Source organism: Eptatretus burgeri, chromosome 11, assembly GCF_056783735.1.
Source record: "Eptatretus burgeri isolate ZD-2024b chromosome 11, Ebu_testis_v1, whole genome shotgun sequence".
In the NCBI taxonomy this organism is placed as follows: domain Eukaryota; kingdom Metazoa; phylum Chordata; class Myxini; order Myxiniformes; family Myxinidae; genus Eptatretus; species Eptatretus burgeri.
Window position 1 is genome coordinate 14,966,273 of NC_140971.1, and position 24,347 is coordinate 14,990,619.

Sequence of the window (24,347 nt, forward strand, 5' to 3'; positions counted from 1 at the left end):
GCTGCGACACAGGCAGCTTCTTACACTTCACGAAACTGGTGACGTCCAGTGACCCACACGGCCCGTCAGTGACTGACCTGCGCCTCACTTGGTGACTGACCCATGACTCGCTTGCCGTCGGCGCTGCTCACACCCACACGCGCACCACACGCTCGCTTGCTCAGGCACTGGGAAGGACTAATTGTCTCATTGTTGGTGCTGGTCAGACACCCACATGCTCACCACACGCTTGCTTTCTTCTCCTCTTTTGCATGCTTACACCTGCTTCTTGCTCGCTTCTCTTTTTCCTCCCTGGCTTTCTTTCTTCCTCAGAACGGACCTCCAATTCGTTTTTTATCTGCGGGCCGTCTCAGCGGGCGCAGTCCGCCCCAAGCTCACCCCGCCCCACTTGCACACAGTTACCATGACTACCTGTGCACTCCAAAAAAAGGTGGGCGTCGGAGCTCGCGAAAGAACGTTGCTGAGGAAAAATAAGGGCAGGCATCAGAGCTCGCGAAAGAAATGTGTGTAAATGTTTGTCGTCAAGCAAAAAAGCCCCATAAGAGAGGCGATCTATTGGTTCACGAAAAAAATAAGTGACCACTATATTCATTATTGATGTCTGTCTGTCTTTCTGTCCCGAGCATAGCTCCGTGGGTTTTGATCCGATCCTGACAAAATTTTGGTGGGAGGTTTATATCATGATCTAGTTGTGTTTTCCTGAAAATGGGCGTGGTGCGCCCATTATGGGTGGAGCCATGCCCAAAAAACGTGTTTTTATGGGGTAGCCGATTTCAATTTGCATCTTCTCCTAGGGGGTTTGTCGAATCTAACAGGGGTTTCGGTATTTGGTTAGCCCAATGGCACCTGCATAGCCCCACGGAGCTCGATTTTTTTTTTATTTTATTTTTTTTTTCATTTTCGTCCCAAGGTCAAGGTCACAAGATCACAAACTTAGAAAATTGCGAATTTTGACATAAAAATTTTTTTCTTCTCTGAGGGGTTTGTCGAATCTGGCAGGGGTTTCGATATTTGGTTAGCCCAATGGCACCTGCATAGCCCCACGGAGCTCGATTTTTCGTTTTTGTGTCAAGGTCACGAACTTAGAAAATTTCGACAAAATTTTGATTTTGACAAAATCGTACGACCGCCCAAACTTTGAGAGCTAGGATGACAATATTTTTTTATGCATAATCTTGAGGTCATTCCCCACCTAAAGTCTTGAAACCATTTTGCTCTATCTCGAACACCTTGCCCGTGGCGCCCCTTCAAGTTTGTTTTTACGCTGATTTCATCAAAGTATGGATAATAATCCGATGAGTGCGAAATGCCATATAGCCTATATGACGTTATATTGTTCCTGGAATGTTCCAGAGGAAGTTTTGCACCAAAGGTCATAATCCTTGACCTTTGACCTTTTAAAGGTCACAAAGGTCAAATTTTCAAAGTTGTGGGAATCGAACCGCGTTTTCGACCTTCTTCGACGAACTAACTTCAATAAGCTATAGCACATATCCTGTTTCCTTATTTTCATGTCCACAACATTGTTTTGTGACCTTTAAAGGTTATGCAAAGGTCAATTTTTTTTAAGTTGTTGAACGAAACTGGGTTTTCGACATTTTGCAGCTAATAACCTGTCACTCGTACCACATCATGTTTATCATTTTTATAACTTGGTCAAACATTATCACATTGTCTCATCCTTGACTTCTGAAACAATCTACATCGTCAAATACCGCTCGTGAACCATCGTCGTCTTCAGACTTTAACTTTAACCTTCTCAATGCAACACATTTAAAATCCCATTAGACATGGGGATGGGGCTAATCTGAACATTCATTTAAGGAAATAACTGTCTGAGAACCTGGAGGTGTGGATGCATTCATCAGACAGGATTCTGAAATCCGTAACAATATAGATATTTATGAACGTCTGGAGCACGACAAAGTCACCTGCTGCATTGCCACATAGGAGGGTAAAACGATACTGCTTGGACAGGTGTCAGATCGTCGATCACCCTTGCAGTTAAGGCATGAAGACGTCGATGTACTTGAGAGAAAACCGTTTATTGCCCACCAATACGTGTACACGGAGAGCAACAAACACCAGGAACACCAACTTGGTAATTGCGGATGCCTGGAGAGTGCTTCTGCCAGGGCAGTTGTCACTCCCTTTTATGCACGGTTTTATCTTTGACAAATGCTATTTTCACAATTGTCCTCCCCTTTCCCAGGGCCAGCTGAGAGCAGCTGGCTCATATCTTCCAACAACTGTGAATCGAGCAAGATAACTCAAAGTAAAGTAACTCCCGAATGCTGCTTATAGCATTCTTGTGGATTACTGACCACATCCTTATCTCTACACACAGTGCTCTAAATTCCTTTTGTGAACAGCAAGCAGGAGTATATTTATGGCTACTGCAGGAGAGTGAGTAAAAGTCTTGGAAACAAACAAAGCTAATAAGAAGAAGGTACAGATCTCAACACAGGAAGGTATAGTATGAGATTGCATCCTCTTCTGAAATTATCCCATCTTTTCAGCGTTAGAAGCCTGCTCCAGCATAAATCCCTTCCTTCGCCTTGATTCGTTGCACGAGTCATGGTTGAACTGGAGCCTTCGGCCCCGGGTGCCTCATGTAATCGTTGCAATTATTTCTCCCGTACACCACTCCACTTAAAGTACGAGTAAATCCACAATAGGTTCTCTAGTATACTAGTCTACTCTGTCATTTTTTTCTGTTTGGTCCTCGATCCAAGCCTGAAGCGCTACATGATTCAATGATGATCATGGGACTGGAATAAGCTTTTTGCGCTTTGGAGAACGGGAACACTTGAACGGATATTTGACTCTCTTTTTTTACGCACAGTCAATTCATTGATCCACTAATCGCGGCTCACAGATGCCACACTTTCACTTCTTGCTGACGTATCTAACAACTCCATTTCTCCGCACAATGTCATAACCTTTCTCAGTCTTTTGGCACGATTAATTTTGTCCATCGTTTTATGTTAGGGTGGCATTAATTAACTGTTGTGTGTCGACTACATCTTGTAGATCTAGTATTACAGGATCTTCGTATGTCATTTCCTTTTCGATGACGGTTCATTATTAATTTTAGGTTCGTTCCCTAATGCAGGTCTGATTACGACAATTAGCAGTGCGTGAGAAACAAGAAAAGGCCCGTAATGGGAGGTAATCATCTGTACACGCGAACACAGACCGTGACTCATCTCAGCTCAAAAACTGCAATTGGCCGAAATGAAATGCCGCTATAACAGAATTGGAACACAATAGGTTGCCCGCGATGGTCAAACCTGCGATATTGGAAGGTTTATTTTATATCACGATATCTCAAAAGGTTGTGGACGAATTGTGATAAAACTTGGACGAGTTGGTTAAGTGACGAGAACAAGCCAATTCGATTTTAATTCAGATCCGGCCTACCAGTGGGATACAAAATGTAAACTGTTCAGTCTGGCAGAGGGATGCGCTCCACCTAGTGCTGTTCTCGTGATAAATGCAATCACAATTTAACATTTTATAACATTTTGGGAGAAATTTGTTGATGACCGACACAAAAAATAAATTTGTGGACACACATTGTGTTGTCCATTATGGGTATGTCAATGAGGTTGCTATAGGCATGCCATCCTTTATAGTAAGGGAATTGAAAGTTCCATACGGCCATAAAATAATATCATTATAGAGACGCCTTGGAACACAAACACTTGCACAAGAGTTCGATGGGCTCATTGAGTACGATGATGGTGCTGATGGGATGAGGACAGAAGGTCAGGTGCTTCATGGAAAAATATTTTCTCGAAGAATAAAGACCTCTGAATCGCCTGGTGAGCACTCGCATTCGATTCATCAATACTTCCTCCATTCCACAATTGAACCCAACAATTTCCTTTTTTAATGCCTTTGTTCAATATATTGTCTGGCCTTCCATAGGAAAAATTCTGACCCTAAGAAAATTTTAGAAGCGAAAAAACATTTGAGTCCATTAAGTTTTTTTTTGCTTCGATCATCGTGCACCCTGGACATGTGCGGTTGTAAGATCATGTGAATTATTGGAGAGAAATGCAATTCTGTCTTGGTGAAAAGGTATGATATTAGCACTATCTTTATTCAGGTCAGGTATGGGAGCATGTGCCAGAACAACACGTCGCTGCGTCCACTTTCCGCCGGTACTCCAGGGGCCTCCGTCTGGCCATCCCCCAGGCAGATGCCAGGCCCATCCCCATCTCCTTGAGATGATGGTCAACCTGCTGCAACCATGAGGCACGTGGTCGGCCCACTGGCCTCCTCCACTCTTGAGACTCCCTCGCTGAGAGAATCTGGTGAGCAGGATCAGCGTCAGGAAAATGAGCCACATGTCCATACAGCCGCAACTGACGCTCACGGACTATGCAGGTAACAAATCTCATCCGAGTCTCTCTCAGCAACCGCTCGTTGGACACAAAATCCGACCAGCGTTAGCCAAGGATTCTCCGAAGAGACCTGGTACCAAAGGAATTAAGTCTCCGTCTCTAGTCTAACACCCATAGAGCAAGACTGGAAGTACCAAGGACCTGAAGACTCGGACTTTCGTCCTCCCGCACAGGTACCGGCAGCGCCACACCCCATGATCCAGTGAATCCATGACTCCCCAGGCCCGACCCAGACGTCTATTGACCTCTGACTCGCAGCCAGCAGAGACATGAATATCACTGCCAAAGTTAGTGAATCTCTCCACGACCTCAACATCCTCACTACAAACAGACACAGACAGGACAGCAGCATCCAAGATGTCACCGAAAGCCTGGATCTTAGTTTTGACCCAAGAAACCCGTAATCCCAACGGCTCCGACTCCTCATTCAGCACCTCGAGGGCCCCCAAGAGGATGTCTAAAGTCTCCGCAAAGATGACTGCATCATCTGCAAAATCAAGGTCCGAGATCTTGACATTCCCAAACGATGCACCGCAACTTGATCTCTCCGACATCCTCCCTAAAATTCAGTCCATACAAGTGCTGAAAAGTGTGGGGGCAAGTACACATCCCTGACGAACTCCAGTAACAACTGGAAATAAGTCAGAGATGGTACCACCACACTTCACAGCACTCTCAGTACCAGAGTAGAGTTCAGACATCAGATCAATCAGTTTTGGTGGCACCCCACGAAGACCAAGAATCCTCCAGAGGACATCCCGATTCACTGAATCGAACGCTTTACAGAGATCAACATAGGCTGCAAGCAGCCCCTGCCGAAACTCTCATCTGCGTTCGGTGAGGACACGAAGTGCAAGGATACGGTCAATCGTTGACCTCTTTGGTGTAAAGCCTGACTGCTCTGGACGCTGGTGCTCAAGCAGATGGTGGCGAACCCTATCAAGAATTATCCAAGCAAAGACCTTGCCTGGCACTGAGAGCAGCGTCACCCCTCGGTCGTTGTTGCAGTCTTGGCGATCACCCTTCCCTTTCCAGAGAGGGACAACAAGGCCCCTCTTCCAGTCAGTTGGGATGATGCCTGTGTTCCAGGCAGAGCACAAAACTGCATGCAACGACACGAGTGCAGCATTTCCACCAGCCTTGAGAAGTTCAGCATGGATGCCACAGATCCCTAGAGCTTTTCCCCGTTTCAACTGGTTCACCGCAGCCCGTGTTTCCACAAGCGAAGGTGGACCACAGTTGATTTGAGGGTCAGCAACAGGGATTGTAACACCCTTGACGTCCAACTCGACAGCTGGAGGATCAGCCTGGTACAACTGCTCAAAGTAACCGGCCCAGCGGGCCTTCACTTCAGACTCCTCTGTCAAGAGCCTACCACTCTCTGCTCGAACTGTACTTTTCCGAGGGATGGGCTTGGATGAACGTAATGCGCGAATTCCCCTGTAAGCGGGACGAGAATCACCTGTCCACAGGTGATGCTCTACCCCCTCACAGATTCCTCGCACATAGGCCTCCTTGTCCACCCTCAGTGCACGTACAGTTTTACGCCTCAGCTCCCTGAACAGCTCAGCTCTGCCATTCAGCCTGGCCCTGCGACTCTGGTCAATGGTATCCAGTGTCCCTTGAGAGACAAAATTCTTCTTTGCCCTCCGGTGAGCTCCAAGTCATCCACCGGCAACATCAAGGACGGTGGTCTTGAAGGCGCTCCACAACTCTTTAGGACCCCCCAAAGCACCCAGACCCCCCAAGTGTCCACTCAGCCTGTTCGCAAACTCCTCAGCTACTCTCTCATCCCTGAGCCTGGCAACATCCAGCCTAGGCTGGGATGGTACCATTCTCCAGGATTTAAGGTGCAGCTTTAGAGTTGCTACAACAAGCCTGTGGTCAGTATTGAGGAACTGAGCACTCCGGTAGACCCTGCAGTTCTGGATCATCCTCCAACGACCGTCAATGAGGACATGGTCAATCTCCTTTGCCACACCGCCAGCGTTGGAATACCAAGTCCAGCGATGAGCTTGTGGGCGCTGAAACCATGAACCAGCCACCCTAAGTCCATGACTTCTTGCAAAGTCAAGGAACTTAGTGCTATTCTGGTTCATAGTTCCTGACCCATGGGGACCAACACACACCTCATAACCATCCCTATCACTTCCAGTCGATGCATTGAAATCCCCCAAGACTAGAAGTGTATCTCGTCTGGGGCACTGATCAACCACAGACTCGAGTGTGGCGTAGAATGCATCCTTCACGGTGAGATCACTCGCCTCAGTCGGAGCATAAACAGAGACCAGGGAAATGACACCTAAGGAGTGACGAATCCTTAATCTCATAATACGCTCATTGACCGGTGTTAACTCAATTATCATTGGGGTCAGCTTATTGGACACAGCTACAGCAACTCCTTGGGTATGGTAACCATCAGAGCGGCCAGACCAATAGTAGGTGTAACCACCCACCATTATCTCGCCGCAATCCGGTCTCCGAACCTCAGAGAGAGCTGCAATCCCGATGTCCAAACGCTTGAGCTCAGATGATAACAGAGACAGGTGATCATCCTCTCTTAGGGATAGGACATTCCAGGCACCCACCCGAAGGGACCGCCTCAGGTTAACCCAAGGAGACCGCCATCTGGTGGACGACACCTCAGCACCACTCCGACACACTCTCCCGCAATCTGACCCAGGGATGTTACCCCGTCGTTTCCCTCCTATCATCAAAGATTGGGGGTCCCGAAGGCTTTGCCCCAATCCCGTCATTTGGTGAGCTGCCCTGCGAAGGGAAGCTGCACAGGAGGTACTCCCACGGAGTGGGTTTTCAGATTTTTTTGCGTTTTTGCGTTTTGCGGAATGAAGGGTTTTACGGTGGCCGGAGTGCAAATCCTGCCACCAACCTCCTAATAAGAAGTAACCCAACTGCAGGAGGATGTCCGCAGACACAGTTGGGCACTAGATATGGATGGCCGTTGGCTCACAAGGAGCTCCTCCGCCCTTTGACAGGTTTTGTTTTTAATCCTGCTGGGTGTCCATATCCAAACACCCTCCTCACCAGAAAACCTGGTGGGGGAGACGGTTTAGTCGCTGACAACCCGACCATGGAACAGGTTAGTACAGGTTTACATGGTACCTGTAGCAGGTCACAGATCGAACTTGACCTGACATGAAATTTCAGACCTGACATGAAATGAAAAATTTCCCCCAATACTATCTTTATTGTCGTAGCCAAAGTCCTCAATCCCTCCTGAGCTCCCACCTTGTCCCTTATGCTCTCTGCTGCGTGGTGATTTCTCTCCAGCTAAGGTTGAGCATTTCCTCGTAAATATTTGACACCTTCTCTTCAACTGGTTCTGAAGGCATTGATACTACTCCTCATGAACTATGCTTTGGCACTGTCCTCTCCTCTTTTTTCACTCTTCTCCAGGGTCCTTTTCAGATGGTCCCCTGCTTTTATGTTGGAAAATTGCATGCATCACCTCTACTTGCAAGACTGTTTACAAGTCTTACCCACACAACCAGAGACCTCTGTCAGCCTTTTCCCCAACATTATGGGAAGATGCAAACCAGAAGGTATTCTCTTTTCTCCAACTCTCCTTCTTCTTTTGTGTGCAGCACAAGGCTGTGAGGTAGCATTATTGGCTGAGGGCATGGTTGTGCCGCTGGTGCTGAGGGCATGGTTGTGCCGCTGATGTAGGTTAGGGCAAAAATTTGGAATTTGTTCAGGGTGCCGGCAACAACTCACTGGCTCTTCGTGAAGGACACTGTGGGATCTTTAACGTCCAGCAACCAATGTCGGCCGATTTTATTCTCATTTAATGTCCATCTGAGGGACAGTACATACATTGGTGAATCTCCCTGCTTGTGAAACACCAGGAGATTCTTCCTTAGCCGAGATCGAACCCAGGCTCGACAGCTGAGAGGTGAATGTGCGTACCTCTAGGCCATTCTGCCAGTCCAACTCTCTAATCTCTGATCATTCGTGTGGCTTCCATCTTGGCTGGTCTACCAGGACATGTTGCTTTTAATTTATCAATGGATGGATGTTTTAAATCACAAATGAGAGATGGAGCCATATCTCGAGCTTGCCTTAGTTTCCAAGCTGCTTGTTTATGGTATTCATGTGACCCCTCTCCTTGTATACTTCTCAAAAAGCTTTCAGTGAGCGTAATCTCCTTCGCGTGGATTTTCTCTGCAAGCACGATGTTTTTCATGCTATTCTTCCTCGAGATGAACGTTTTGAGGTTGGTGTCCTTTTAGGAAGGTAGCGTTTTTGGACAAACCTTGTTAGACTTGGTCTGTAGCAGTGACCTTTCCACTTCCCCGGATAATCCTTTATGCAATTTTGTAGATTACCTTTCCCTGTGCAGAACACTACACCATACTTATGATAAACAAGCTGCTGTAGCATCTATCTCTGCACATCTGAAAAAAAAAACACAAGTCAAATTGGTCAGCGACCTGGAACAACTCTTTCAACACAGTGAAATCACCATCCAAATCTGGTCCTCTGCAAGGATCAGCTGTCAAGCCCTACACTCTACTTATCTTGCCAAATCCTCGAAGAAGTCCCTGGAGCTCAGAGGCCTCACAATCTGGAACAACCTGTCTTGGCTGGATTAGGTTACCAAACTAACTTTTAAGGCAGGCTGGTGCCTGGGTATTTTCAACAGAGCCATGCCAATTTTGAGTGGCTCAGATCTCATGACAATGTACGAGGCCTTCATCCAGAGTATGATAAAGTGTGTGTAAGTCCCCACTTTGTCTGCTTGTCATCTTGCTCCCTTGGAGACGATCGAGTCCAAGGTTGTCCATATTACTTGCATATCTGTGCAGGAAGCAGACTCTCAAGGTCTACTTTTCACCCACTACAGACATATTGGAAAACTATCAGTTATTTATCATCTCACTTCTGGCCTCGCTCCTCCCATCCTCTTGTCTCTCCATCCTCCTACAGGCCACCCAGGTTGCATACATTCTTCCAGAATCCCACAACTGGTTACCCTCTCCATTTCTACTTCTCCCGATGTATGGTTGTCTTATTCCCCTCACTGTTGACTGTTCTTCAGTATGTTGCCCATGAACACCTTATGCTTTCTCCCAAAGCCATCCCTATTCTCTTCTACCCTTGATGATCCCCACTCGCCTCTCCGCCCCTCCCATCTCATGGCTTTTTTCTCTGCCATTATTTGTTTCCCTGCTACCTTTGATCCTCTGTCCATCTGTGAATCTGCTGCCCTTTGTCATTTAGCTCCTTGATGAGATGAGAGATCTGTTGAAAAAATAAAGCTTTTATGATAAAATGATTACATTAATTTAACTAGAAGGGTACTCGGAAGAGCGCATACCTCCGCCATGCAATGCCTGATCCATGAGAACATATCGGGCCCAATACATTTTTTAAATATCATGCTATATATCGTTTTTAGCCCTATCTCTCAATGGTGAAGAATCACTGAAAAAATTCTATATATCACAGGATTCTATATATGCAGGAGATATCCTGCACACAAACAAACAAACAAACAAACAAACAAACAAACACAGAAAGGGGTGAAAACATAACCTCCTTCACCTTTGGTGGTGGAGGTAAAAAAAAAACCCTTCATGGCCTGAAACTGGCCATAGCCTAAACACCAGGGGCCATAGCCTGAAAGTAAAAAGGACAGTTAGGACAGTAACAAGGCTGGTGTTTTTCACTCTGAGAGTAAGTAATGCATGGAATGGTCTCCCTGGAAAGGTAGTAGCAGCGGAAAGAGTAGATGGGTTTAAATTGTAATTGGATAGGTATATCGATGAATTATAGATGGGGGGTACAGGGATATTAGCAGGACTTGAAAACAGCTTGTCTGTGGATGGGTGATGATTGGTTCCTGGGTTTAGAGCACCGCAGCCATCATTGGGTGAATGGCGGCTTCCTGTTCCAATCCCCATCAACCGACTCAGCATCCACATCTCATTCCTCTGCACTAATCTTTCCTCTTCCGTTCCCATGGCCCAAGTGTCCTCTCTATATGGGAGATAAAATTGTCAATTACCATTTTATGAATCATTACTCTCAGCCTAAACTGAATCATTTGATCATGTATTACCACAGAAGCACTTCTCCATTACTCTACCCTATTCTCTTTCTCTCTTGCTCTCTCTCTCTCTCCTTTTCTTTTGCTCTCTCTCCTTTTCTTTTGCTCTCTCTCCTTTTCTTTTGCTCTCTCTCCTTTTCTTTTGCTCTCTCTCCTTTTCTTTTGCTCTCTCTCCCTTTCCCCCAATACTAACCTTACCCTCCTCCTAAAGTAGAATGCAGGTAATGTATTTGAATGTCCTCACCTACTTTGTCAATGTCCTCACCTGTCAATGTCAGGTCAGGTTCGATCTGTGACCTGCTACAGGTACCATGTAAACCTGTACTAACCTGTTCCATGGTCGGGTTGTCGGCGACTAAACCGTCTCCCCCACCAGGTTTTCTGGTGAGGAGGGTGTTTGGATATGGACACCCAGCAGGATTAAAAACAAAACCTGTCAAAGGGCGGAGGAGCTCCTTGTGAGCCAACGGCCATCCATATCTAGTGCCCAACTGTGTCTGCGGACGTCCTCCTGCAGTTGGGTTACTTCTTATTAGGAGGTTGGTGGCAGGATTTGCACTCCAGCCACCGTAAAACGCTTCATTCCGCAAAACGCAAAAACGCAAAAAAATCTGAAAACCCACTCCGTGGGAGTACCTCCTGTGCAGCTTCCCTTCGCAGGGCAGCTCACCGGATGATGGGATTGGGGCAAAGCCTTCGGGACCCCCAATCTTTGATAGGAGGGAAACCACGGGGTAACATCCCTGGGTCAGATTGCGGGAGAGTGTGTCGGAGTGGTGCTGAGGTGTCGTCCACCAGACGGCGGTCTCCTTGGGTTAACCTGAGGCGGTCCCTTCGGGTGGGTGCCTGGAATGTCCTATCCCTAAGAGAGGATGATCACCTGTCTCTGTTATCATCTGAGCTCAAGCGTTTGGACATCGGGATTGCAGCTCTCTCTGAGGTTCGGAGACCGGATTGCGGCGAGATAATGGTGGGTGGTTACACCTACTATTGGTCTGGTCGCTCTGATGGTTACCATACCCAAGGAGTTGCTGTAGCTGTGTCCAATAAGCTGACCCCAATGATAATTGAGGTAACACCGGTCAACGAGCGTATTATGAGATTAAGGATTCGTCACTCCTTAGGTGTCATTTCCCTGGTCTCTATTTATGCTCCGACTGAGGCGAGTGATCTTACCGTGAAGGACACATTCTACGCCACACTCGAGTCTGTGGTTGATCAGTGCCCCAGACGAGATACACTTCTAGTCTTGGGGGATTTCAATGCATCGACTGGAACTGATAGGGATGGTTATGAGGTGTGTGTTGGTCCCCATGGGTCAGGAACTATGAACCAGAATAGCACTAAGTTCCTTGACTTTGCAAGAAGTCATGGACTTAGGGTGGCTGGTTCATGGTTTCAGCGCCCGCAAGCTCATCGCTGGACTTGGGATTCCAACGCTGGCGGTGTGGCAAAGGAGATTGACCATGTCCTCATTGACGGTCGTTGGAGGATGATCCAGAACTGCAGGGTCTACCGGAGTGCTCAGTTCCTCAATACTGACCACAGGCTTGTTGTAGCAACTCTAAAGCTGCACCTTAAATCCTGGAGAATGGTACCATCCCAGCCTAGGCTGGATGTTGCCAAGCTCAGGGATGAGAGAGTAGCTGAGGAGTTTGCGAACAGGCTGAGTGGACACTTGGGGGGTCTGGGTGCTTTGGGGGGTCCTGAAGAGTTGTGGAGCACCTGCAAGACCACCGTCCTTGATGTTGCCGGTGGATGCCTTGGAGTTCACCGCAGGGCAAAGAAGAATTTTGTCTCTCAAGGGACACTGGATACCATTGACCAGAGTCGCAGGGCCAGGCTGAATGGCAGAGCTGAGCTGTTCAGGGAGCTGAGGCGTAAAACTGTACGTGCACTGAGGGTGGACAAGGAGGCCTATGTGCGAGGAATCTGTGAGGGGTAGAGCATCACCTGTGGACAGGTGATTCTCGTCCCGCTTACAGGGGAATTCGCGCATTACGTTCATCCAAGCCCATCCCTCGGAGCACTGCAGTTCGAGCAGAGAGTGGTAGGCTCTTGACAGAGGAGTCTGAAGTGAAGGCCCGCTGGGCCGGTTACTTTGAGCGGTTGTACCAGGCTGATCCCCCAGCTGTCGAGTTGGACGTCAAGGGTGTTACAATCCCTGTTGCTGACCCTCGAATCAACTGTGGTCCACCATCGCTTGTGGAAACACGGGCTGCGGTGAACCAGTTGAAATGGGGCAAAGCTCCAGGGATCTGTGGCATCCATGCCGAACTTCTCAAGGCTGGTGGAAATGCTGCACTCGCGTCGTTGCATGCAGTTTTGTGCTCTGCCTGGAACACAGGCATCATCCCAACTGACTGGAAGAGGGGCCTTGTTGTCCCTCTCTGGAAAGGGAAGGGTGATCGCCAAGACTGCAACAACTACCGAGGGGTGACGCTGCTCTCAGTGCCGGGCAAGGTCTTTGCTCGGATAATTCTTGATAGGGTTCGCCACCATCTGCTTGAGCACCAGTGTCCAGAGCAGTCAGGCTTTACACCAAAGAGGTCAACGATTGACCGTATCCTTGCACTTCGTGTCCTCACCGAACGCAGACGAGAGTTTCGGCAGGGGCTGCTTGCAGCCTATGTTGATCTCTGTAAAGCGTTCGATTCAGTGAATCGGGATGTCCTCTGGAGGATTCTTGGTCTTCGTGGGGTGCCACCAAAACTGATCGATCTGATGTCTGAACTCTACTCTGGTACTGAGAGTGCTGTGAAGTGTGGTGGTACCATCTCTGACTTATTTCCAGTTGTTACTGGAGTTCGTCAGGGGTGTGTACTTGCCCCCACACTTTTCAGCACTTGTATGGACTGGATTTTTGGGAGGATGTCGGAGAGATCAAGTTGCGGTGCATCGTTTGGCAATGTCAAGATCTCGGACCTTGATTTTGCAGATGATGCAGTCATCTTTGCGGAGACTTTAGACATCCTCTTGGGGGCCCTCGAGGTGCTGAATGAGGAGTCGGAGCCGTTGGGATTACGGATTTCTTGGGTCAAAACAAAGATCCAGGCTTTCGGTGACATCTTGGATGCTGCTGTCCTGTCTGTGTCTGTTTGTGGTGAGGATGTTGAGGTCGTGGATAGATTCACTTACCTTGGCAGTGATATTCATGTCTCCGCAGGTTGTGAGCCGGAGGTCAATAGACGTCTGGGTCGGGCCTGGGGAGTCATGGATTCACTGGATCATGGGGTGTGGCGCTGCCGGTACCTGTGCGGGAGGACGAAAGTCCGAGTCTTCAGGTCCTTGGTACTTCCAGTCTTGCTCTATGGGTGCGAGACTTGGACTTTGACCAAGGATCTGAGACGGAGACTTAATTCCTTTGGTACCAGGTCTCTTCGGAGAATCCTTGGCTATCGCTGGTCGGATTTTGTGTCCAACGAGCGGTTGCTGAGAGAGACTCGGATGAGATTTGTTACCTGCATAGTCCGTGAGCGTCAGCTGCGGCTGTATGGACATGTGGCTCGTTTTCCTGACGCTGATCCTGCTCACCAGATTCTCTCAGCGAGGGAGTCTCATGAGTGGAGGAGGCCAGTGGGCCGACCACGTGCCTCATGGTTGCAGCAGGTTGACCATCATCTCAAGGAGATGGGGATGGGCCTGGCATCTGCCTGGGGGATGGCCAGACGGAGGCCCCTGGAGTACCGGCGGAAAGTGGACGCAGCGACGCGCTGTTCTGGCACATGCTCCCATACCTGACCTGACCTACTTTAACTCCCTGCCTGCCCTCTCCCAAATATCAACATCCTTTCTTCTACCTCTCTTACTCATCATTACCTCTGTTTTACCCACATTTATGAGCCTTCCCCTACTTTCCAGACTTTCCTGCCATGCAACCTTTCCATCCTGAAGTCCCTACCAAATCTATTATACCATTGGGAACCGGGGTGTCTGTTCATGCGTTTGTCTCTTTGCCGTTTCCGGCAGCCGCTTCCCACGCCGTTTTAAAAGCTGTGAACGCAGCCAAAGGTCAACATTCATCCAGAAGAAGAGCAAGATACCAAATGAGATGCATTTTTAATGCATCAATACAGCATGGAATCGGTTTGTTTAACAGTGCATTAAAATACGACATGATGATTCTCACAAATTTGAACAAACCATGTCAGTGTTGTTAATAACAGCAACCTATACCGAAAGTCTTTGAACAAAGGTTGTGGTGCAAGGCGATCATTTAATTCAAGAAAAAAAAAACCTCCATTTAGAATTGTGAACTAAAAATAACGTTTAATAATTAATAAACTCCAAAGGTCGAAAATAAACTTAAATTTAACACTTGATGATGTAATTTCTTAGAGTGTGAGTGTCTGCTTTAGGTCGTGGCGGTTTAAACCCTTGCCAAGTCATTATTTTTATCAAAGACGTTAAATATGATGAGTATTGTGTATTATTTCCTTGCTTAACACTCAACATATAGAAAGGATAGAGCACTGACAAACTGTCATAGGTTGGCAACCATTGCACAGGCTTGATGAGTGTTTCTGTGTTAAAGTTCCTTGGAAGGGAAGCCATCATCTATTACATGTTGTGAACTGTGGTGTCTGTCTGTGCATTCGTCCGTCCTCCGTTTATGGCGGCCACTTCCGCGATTCGTGTGAAAAGCTGCTGATTGGTAATTTTGCATTGTTGTTTCACTTTTCTTAATGCAATATAATCAGTCACTTTGTTGTCCCTTTTAGTAATCTTTAAAATTAACATGAACATCTGGATTAAAGTAGATTTAATACAGATCTATATGGAGTAACACAATTTAAAATAGCTATATTTTACCCTCTGTTTTAGACAAATCCAACCTCCGCTGCCCGAAGTTGCACCACCATTTAGCGGTGGGTGGTTTTAGTAGCTCAGAGCTTTGGCTCTGAGTGGAACCAAGAGTGCAACACAATTAACTTTTTTTTTTTTTAATTCCATGAAATAATTTAAATTGATAGCTTAACTTAAACTTTTCCAGTCACTGGGGACGGGTACTTTTGCTAGTCCGAGATAAATCAATCGGGAGTATTTGTAAATGTCATTGTTTTGATGTTATATTCTGTATCTTGATGGTTAGAGCATCCGCTCTTAAGTCAGCGAAGTCGGCAGTTCGAACCCTGGCCGAGTCATACCAAAGACTTTGCTTGATGCTCAGCATTTATAAAGGATAGATCACAGACAAACAACCATAGGTTAGCATTTGGCAATCATGGTGTCTGCTTTTGTGGGCTTAATGGCCTCATGTGTTGAAGTTCCTTGTAAGGGAACTCATATATATATATATATATATATATATATATATATATATATATATATATATATATATATATATATATATATATATATATATATATATATATATATATATATATATTTTAATAAGACTCAGTGGCGTAATGGTTGGAATGTCCTTTCTGCATGTTAGGGGTTGGTGGTTCGAATATGACCCCGGTGAAATCGTACCAAAGACTATGAAATACGTGCTACTTCCTCGCTTAATGCTCAGCATTTAAAAAGGAGAGAGAGCGTGGAAAAACAACCATGCATTAGCAACCATTGCCCAGGCTTGATAGGTCCATTGGCCTCTTACATTGAACTTCCTTGTAAGGGTGCTCATGTAATGTTTTATTATCCCCATGTTTTTGCAAAAAACGGGGGGGGGGAGGATCTTGTAACTTGGCACATGTGAAGCACCCCATGGGAAACAAATGTGATTTTATTTTGATAAGGTCATAGGTGGCTTCATTATGACGTCATAATTGCATACGTCAAATGCTTTATCCGATCGGTATGAAAATTTTTGAGTCATCTAGGGCTAAATTGTATTGGAGAAAAAAAATTGATGACGTCATCGGTCACGTGGTTCGGCAGCCATATTGTTTTGAACATACAAGCCTTCAAAATTTTTCTTCTCTGAAACGGCTGAACAGATCGAGGCGAAACTTTACTGGTATGATCACCTATCCTTGAAGAACAAAAAGTTTTCCAGCTATGACATCTTAAGTCACATGGTTTGGCAGCCACATTGGTTTTAACCTCAAGTCTTAAAAAATCATCTTCTCCAGAGCAGTTTGACAGATTCAGGGTAAACTTCACCCACATATTCCCCAAGCCTTGTGGATACCAGTCTTTATGAATAATTAATCGGTCACATGGTCTATCAGCCATATAGACTCGAACAAAAATGTTTGAAAAATTATTTCTCTTGAACCGCTTCATCAATCGACATGAAACGTGCAATTATGATCTAGTAGGCATTGGGAATAGGTGTTTTAAATTTCAACTAGATTGGACACATGGTCGAGCAGCCAAAATTATTTAATATTTCAAATCTGGATTCAGGGATTTATATCAAACTTGTTTAATGGTGTCATTGGTGGCTTTGTTATGACATCATAATTGCATACATCAAATGCTTTATCCAATCAGTATGAAAATTTTTGAGGGTCATCCAGAAAGCTAAATTGTATTTGGGGGGGGGGGGGGATTGATGACATCATCGTTCATGTGGTTCAGCAACCATATGTTTTCTTTTTTACATAAAAACCTTCAAAAATCTTCTCTGAAACGGTTTCACAGATCGAGGCAAAACTTCTACACGTATGATTGACTATCCATGAGGAACAAAAAGTTCTCCACATATGACGTTATAGGTCACATGGTTTGGCAGCAATGATTTTTTAAAGAATAAACCTTTAAAAATTCTCTCCAAAACAGCTTGACAGATCGAGGGAAAATTTCACCCACGTGTTCCCCAACCACGCTTTGGGGATGCCAGGGTGTTCATGAATAATTAATAGGTCACATGGTCTGGCAGTCATCTTGCTTTGAACAAAAAATCTTTAAAAAATGATTTAGCTTGATCAATCGATGTGAAACGTCGCAGTTATCATCTCGTCGTCATAGGGAATATATGTTTTAAATTTCAACCTGATCGGATGCATTGTCTGACAACCATAATTATTTATTATTTTGAATCTGGGTTCAGGAATTTAAATGTAACTTGGTACAAATATTATAATGATGTAATAATGTGGGCGGAGACATATCTGGTGACGTCAAAGAGTGCCCTTCTAGTTTTACTTGAACCCGGGTTCATGCCGCAGGGGGTGGGGACTTAGGGTCATGGGGTCAAAACAGGAAAAAATAGTTTTTAACTATGTTTGATATTGGCTCTTCCTGATGGAACCTTTTGCCATCTTTCAACGTTGCTCTGGGTGGTAAGTGTGGGACTTTGCGATGGCATGGTATTGACTTCGCTCTAGTTATTAATATGCAAAACATAAGGCAATGTACACATTTGTTATATGTGTGTGTGTATATATATATATGTATATATATATATATATATATATATATATATATATATATATATATATATATATATATATATATATATATATATATATATATATATACATTCATAACAGCAGTCTACCTGTCGCTTTGCTGATGCACAAATTAGTTATGCTGTTTGCCAAAAATTGCTGCATTGATCACTTTAGCATCACTTTGCTGACTCAAAACAGCCTCTGAGGCCACCACATAGCCCATGTTACTTTCCTCACAAAGTTGTATGTATACCCTGAGTTTGGAGTTTGTAGCTTTAAATATGTAGCTGGGCATAATGAGCATGTTGCAGTTTTTACCAAACCAACAGACAACGAACAAACAAAAAAGGTGAAGGAGATTGGGGTGCGTCATAAAGACAATCGCTTTGCTTATGGGTTTAATCAAAAGGTAGCATGTTGTAATTCACAAACATATTACATATCTGTGAGGCTCAGTTTGGATGCAAAGTGAAACACACAAAAAAGGATATTTTATAACGCATAGCAGAATACCCAGCATTGCTCGGAAGAAAATTTATTTAACTGATTTGGTTATTTATTTACATGTAATTTATTGATCCACTGTAAAGCTTTTGTGCACAACATTTTTGTCTTACTGTCAGGAGCAAAGAAGAAGAGTTTTTTTTTTTTATTTTTATTTTTATTTTTTTTTTTTTAGGCTCCTACTCAAGAGCAGCCAACATACAACTGACCATGGGAAAAGCAGGGCAATTCTAGGTCGAGTCTGACCTCGAGGGTTTGACCTTGTGCTTTGTTGATAGTCATGGCAAAGCTCGATCTGACGGGAAACTGGATCCTCTTGAATGGTGTTGGAATTAGAGGAATTCTCAGCAGAAACACCTCTCATCCTTGTGAGGCCCAGTCATCGTAATTGCTTCCAAGAGATTTGGCATCATTTTCTTGACTGTGAGCCTTGCCCCATTGCAAAGCCTTTGATGATCCAGGTTCCTCAGCAGGATAATAGGGGCTCCAATCTTAAGAAACAATTTGTGAGGTGTATTCCAGCTGGTTGCAGATAATTTAGGAATTATATAAGGGTATGAGACCAAGTCATTGGGCTAAGACATTGTGTCAACAGATTTGTAAGACTGTAAGATAAGACATTCCAACAGATTTGGAGCATTTGCTCTTTGATCCTGTCCACCTCAACATTCTTGGGGACAAGGATTGCTCTCTCACTAAGCAATTTCCTGTCCAAATAGTGGCTTTTCCAGTTTGGAAAAACCTCTGCCTTTGGCTCTTCAAGGTCTTTTATGTTTGTTCCACATGGCAAAGTTATGAGGCCATCATCTACCTCCCAAATGCTGCCATTTCCAATGTCCAATAGTTTTTTGGTAAATTGTTTGGCCTCCACATGTTGGTTGAGGTGAACTCTCATATTTGTAGTGAAATGGACCTTTGATACATTTCTCCAGAGTTCAGAGAATTTGATGCATGCTTTGAGTTCATCTGCTTTTGTGCCTCTGAACGACTGGCAAAATTTGCCTGAAGTCTCCAGCCATGAGCAAAGTGACACCTCCCCTTACCTTGTCTGTGTCATTAAGATCTTGCAGGAGCTTGTCAAGGGCTTAAAAGTCAGTCTTGTGGGGTATTGTGCACTTATCCCACACAATCAGCACACAGTCTTGATGCACTTGAGCTTTTTCTGTACCTATGGAGATATTGCATTTCGGGTTGTCTCATTTAATGCTTAATTTGAAAGTTGAATGAGCTGTTCTTCCTCCTGTGAGCAATGTGGCTGCAATTCCAGAATAAGCAACCCCCAAGGCAATGTTTGCCTGCTGGTGCACCTTGACAAGCAACAGGTTTTTTTGTTTTTTTTAAGATTATGCCAGTGCCATCTTGAGCATCCAAGAATATCAGTCCACACTCTTTGGAGTTTATTTGTTTCAGCACTTGAAGGTAAAGTGCCTTCTGTCTCGTGTTTAGTTTTGGCTCATTCTCATCAATGGACTGTTTCAGTTCTTCAACATTGTATGTTTTCCTCTACATGTCTCGTGATAAAGAATGATCTTTCTCTCTGGATGTCTCAGGTCGGCCATATTCTTTCAACAGATTGCCTCCCATTGTCAACAATTTATCGTCAGCTGGATCAGAGCATTATTGAAGATTGCTTCTGAGTAGGTTGCCTCTGGATACTATTGATGTGCTCTGTAAAGAATGTCCCCACTCATTGCTTCTTGGTGATCTGTCCACAGCTGCATGGGATCGCCCACTGCTCAAAAATGAAGCATGACAGCAAAGAGACTTCTGATTGGAGATAGAGATTGACTACCCTCAGACTCAGTAAGAGCATCATTCCAGTGTCCATCATCCTTAAGGTGACCTCTCATGTTGCATGCTTGATGATATATCTTCCGTCCCTTCAACAATCTTCAAGTCTGTAAAAGAAGTTGGAACTCAAGCTGTATGGAACAGCATGTGAAAACAGAAGCTTTCAAACTGATTTGGATAGATGGTGTATGCTCTTACTAAGACATTACATCACTTGACTCCAGGATGACCCTCAACTGGGTCACTGTAACATCGCCATTTCCATTTGTTGGCATGCCAGGTATAGTACTTTATGACTTTTGGGTAGAATAGGGTGCTAGCAAAGTTGTCTTTCTGGCAGAGTGCGAAAAAAAATCTGTTAATTTAGTCTTTTTTTGGAGCAATAGCCTGTGCTGCGGCATTTTCTTCCATGAAATATACCTTCTGAAGGTTTTCAAGATGAACATCCAAGTAAACAACAGTTGGATACCTCTCATGAATGTGGAATTTGAAAAGTCTCCATACACCTTCATTGGTATTAATGTATCGTGCCATTTGGTGGCAAATAATTTCATCATTCCTATTAATGGTGGTGCCAAATACTGCCATGTCAGTCAGATCCTTTATGTACATATTTGCAAATGTATTTGATTGATTTGACTGAGTTGCAAAACTCAACATTAATGTGAGCTTTGAAGATCTTGTTAACAATGGGCAATAGGGAACAACCCATCTGTTGTCGACTTCATCATGATGTCTCACTTTCATATTAAAGCTGATTCCACCATCTTCAGGCTTTCTTCTTTTGTATTGAAATTTTCTTACGTTGCATTTTTGTTTCATACCATTAGAATAGAGCAGTTTGCAACAAAAAAAAATTCTCGGGCACAAATTTCTGATTAAGACCCCTCTTGGACCCTTATATGGGTCCTTATCTGCACACGCTGATGATTTTCATTTCTTACGCATGTGTTTTGTATTCAGTATCCAATGTAGATGTCATAAAATAATAACAACCCTCAGGCGCAAATAGTTCCGAAAAAGTGTTTAAGGGTCTGCCACTTCCAGACGCCAGAAATGCGCAACTCAAGCAATGTGTTTTGTTGGATGTCAAGGTAATGTAACATAATTAAAAGCATCAAACCTTTTGGGCATGAGTTTATGATTAAGCTCTGACCAGCTCTCTGTCTATTATATTCTATTATCTTATTATATCAGTATATTTGTAGATAGGCTAATGTTGTCTCTGTCTGTCTGGCTGTCTCACTCTGAAACATGGAAATGCTTCTCGGTGAGAAAAAAATTATTAAGTAAAACTTGCTTCAAATTTATCGAAGCTTCCAGAAAAATTATCAAAAAAAATAAATTCAACTGGACAAAAAAATTGGACCCAGGCAGTGTATATGCAACAAACCGCTGCCTTGATTGCTCCCAAAAACGTTTTTTTTCCTTTGTTGTTATGAAATGTATAACCTCCCATTTTGAGATCTTTCAGCCAGCGCTAGAATAAAAGGCTTCCTCTTTTCTTTGTTTGTTTTTTTTTTTAATGTGGTATTCTTACCACGGGCGTCTGATCGTTATTTATGATGGTGTAAATGTTTTGTCTTGTAGACAACATGCAATTGTTTTCCCAGCAGAAAGTGAAGAATGTTGGTGCCGTGGGTCGTCTTACCGACACCAGCAAGTACACCGGCATGCATCGGCTGCGCTTCGACGAGGCTGGTCACGGTCGCGGCAAAGCAGGCCGGGAGGACATCCCAGACCAGAGGGGCTATGTTGAAGGGTATAGGGATGCTGGGACTTATGACCAAAAGGTAAAGGGAATCGATTCCCCAACCTGCAGCAAGAATTAGTCCATGGAAGCGTAAACCTTTTTTATTGGCCAATATGGACTCTGAATCCTAACGTTGTGCTGTCAACAGTCACCTGCCAGCCACTGCTGCTTGTATATATGGCCATCAAGCCTGAATGTATTGTATCATTCTTTTTTTGCCATTTTATTATTCGTATCATTCACATGCACTTGCAGGCATCTCAAGCAGAGACAGAGACGTGTAACAATTTGGCCATGACGAGAGAATGATTTTCTCAGGTTATTGGTACAGTTGGAGTTGTGGACCTTGACATTGATCCTGTTCAGTCCGCCATTCTGCACGAAATGCAAACTTTGCTACGGTTCAATTCCTTCCTTTTCTGGCCATTACAGTTTAAAGGAAAATTCCTTTTGATCATAGAATTGCCAAATCCTGTAAATACTGCAGCATCTAGGAATTATCGTTGACATCATAGCATAATGGCACATGGGGCTTAAATGCTCGGCTTGTTCATTTTCCTCAAAGTGCCGGCTTTACGAGCACTTGCTTCTCTAGAACCAAGTACACTTTATCTGTTTCAACATTCTCTCTGCAGCTTATCAAGTTGTTTTGCCTTTAACGCTTTTTGTTAATTTTTATGTTGAGCGATTCTATTTCCAATTTTCTTCCAGTAATTTTTTTTTAATCAAAAGCATATTGGATTGGGATTTGATTCCAGATTTGTCCCGATAATTGTACCCTGACGAAGGTGCACCTCCACTGCCGATTTGATTACCCTGCACATCAGGGTAGTAATTTTGAATTTGTCGAGGGTATGGCACACGATGACCTATTCTTTTCAAAAATACCATGGGATCTTAACTTCCGCTAGCGGGATACTCCACTTGAAATCCCCCCTGAAGGATCGTGTACTTGGTGATGCAACACCCTGCCTGTGAAGCACGAGGCTGACAGCACGTAGTATCTGGTTGGGAATCAAACCTGTGCTAGAAAGGTCGAAGGTGAGTCCCTGGCCTCCGATCTACCTTGTCAGCCTATTTCCATTGAACAGAGAAATACTGAAAATATTTAATTGTTGTTTTATTCGATTATTATTATTTTTGATGCTTTTATGATTTTTATGTGCATTATTTGTTTTCAGAGATTTCCTGTTTGATAGCTTGGGTGGATGTAAGTACAATTTTGTAATCAAAGCTTTTGCTCATTTGTAAGGAGTTGCCGCCTCATCGTAGTTTTTTTTTAAAGTGCAGTTATCTTGTTCCTTTGAAAGAACTGGTGCTGAGTGCAAGTTGTATTACAAATGCAGTCTGTGTTCTATGATCTCATGTAGCATCAATGTTTTCTACGATCCTATTCAAAATGTGCTGTGTTAGCTCAGGTGAGTTTATCCTTCTGACAGCTTTCAACCCATACTCATAATGTACTTTCGGCTTTAAAAAAAATAGGTATACCTAAGATAATGCATCATGGTATTTAAAACTGCTGGGTGGTATCCATGCAAATGATTTGCCTGCATTGTATTTGTATGTTGTTTTTTTTTTTTCTTTTCTTTTGATGATGAATTTCAGGTTTGGCTGAAGCTTTATCAACACAATGAATGTGTGGAGCAGTTTAGCATCCTTCATCTCCAACCTTCGGGTAATTTGTAGTTTCATTTTCAGATCTCATAAATCTTTCGCCCTCCCCTACAACAACTGCTTTCCACCATTTGTCTTCACTTCCAGACATTAGTTGATATGCGGTTTAATGGCGAATGACTACAATTTATATAAAAAAATTATATGCCCATCATTTCAACAAATGAATCGGGCAGTTTGAACCAAATGAAATTGTACCAACTGTTTTGTATTGATGCATCACCAGCATGCTGCTTATGGCATTTGATTACTTGTAATACTTTGCAGATACCTGTGACTTGGCCTGGCTTTAACTTTAAAAATTCAGTAATCCTGCAACAGTGCAAGAAATGGTTCAGGAAGGCATTCTCTGGCACCGAAATGGTACACACGGGAGCAGAGCAGCTACAAATTTTGCCATGCATAGCATGAGGTGGCTGGGGGGGGGGGGACATGCTTTTTGCAGACTAAAAGATATAGTGAGGTGTCTAATGAAAAGTAATGGCTATAGTTAGAAATAGTGCAGCATGTGATTATGGCTTCTTGTCTACACACACAACCTTTGCAAAATGCGTAGTCGTGACTTTCGTACAAAATGGCAGACTGAAGGTCAACAGCAACTATAGTCTATAAGTACTTGATTTGCATAATCTGGGTGAAGGGAATGATGTTCATGAAGCTTTGGTTCGGTGCTTTTCAACATGTTGACGTAATATTGCTTTAACAGCTTCCCACTGTAAGTGGTCAAACTTGTACTACCATATGATTTAGTTTTTCTTCAAGTGAAATAAACCATTAATTTATTGCGATTCAAA

The 24,347-nt window shown here is 44.2% G+C and overlaps 1 protein-coding gene across 5 annotated transcripts in view; it reads left to right on the forward strand.

Annotated features, from left to right (window-relative positions):
- LOC147016550 (tubulin polymerization-promoting protein family member 3-like) overlaps nucleotides 1-24,347 on the forward strand; it is a 47,292-nt gene extending 22,945 nt beyond the window's left edge. For 2 of the 5 annotated variants that reach the window (XM_085845294.1, XM_085845296.1), the window contains exons 4-5: nucleotides 313-430; nucleotides 21,737-24,347. In XM_085845294.1, the coding sequence (XP_085701420.1) occupies nucleotides 313-430; nucleotides 21,737-21,882 (264 nt within the window). In that variant the 3' untranslated portion in view covers nucleotides 21,883-24,347. The remainder of the gene's footprint in view (nucleotides 1-312; nucleotides 431-21,736) is intronic. The other 3 variants (XM_085845295.1, XM_085845297.1, XM_085845299.1) reach the window with 3 other exon arrangements.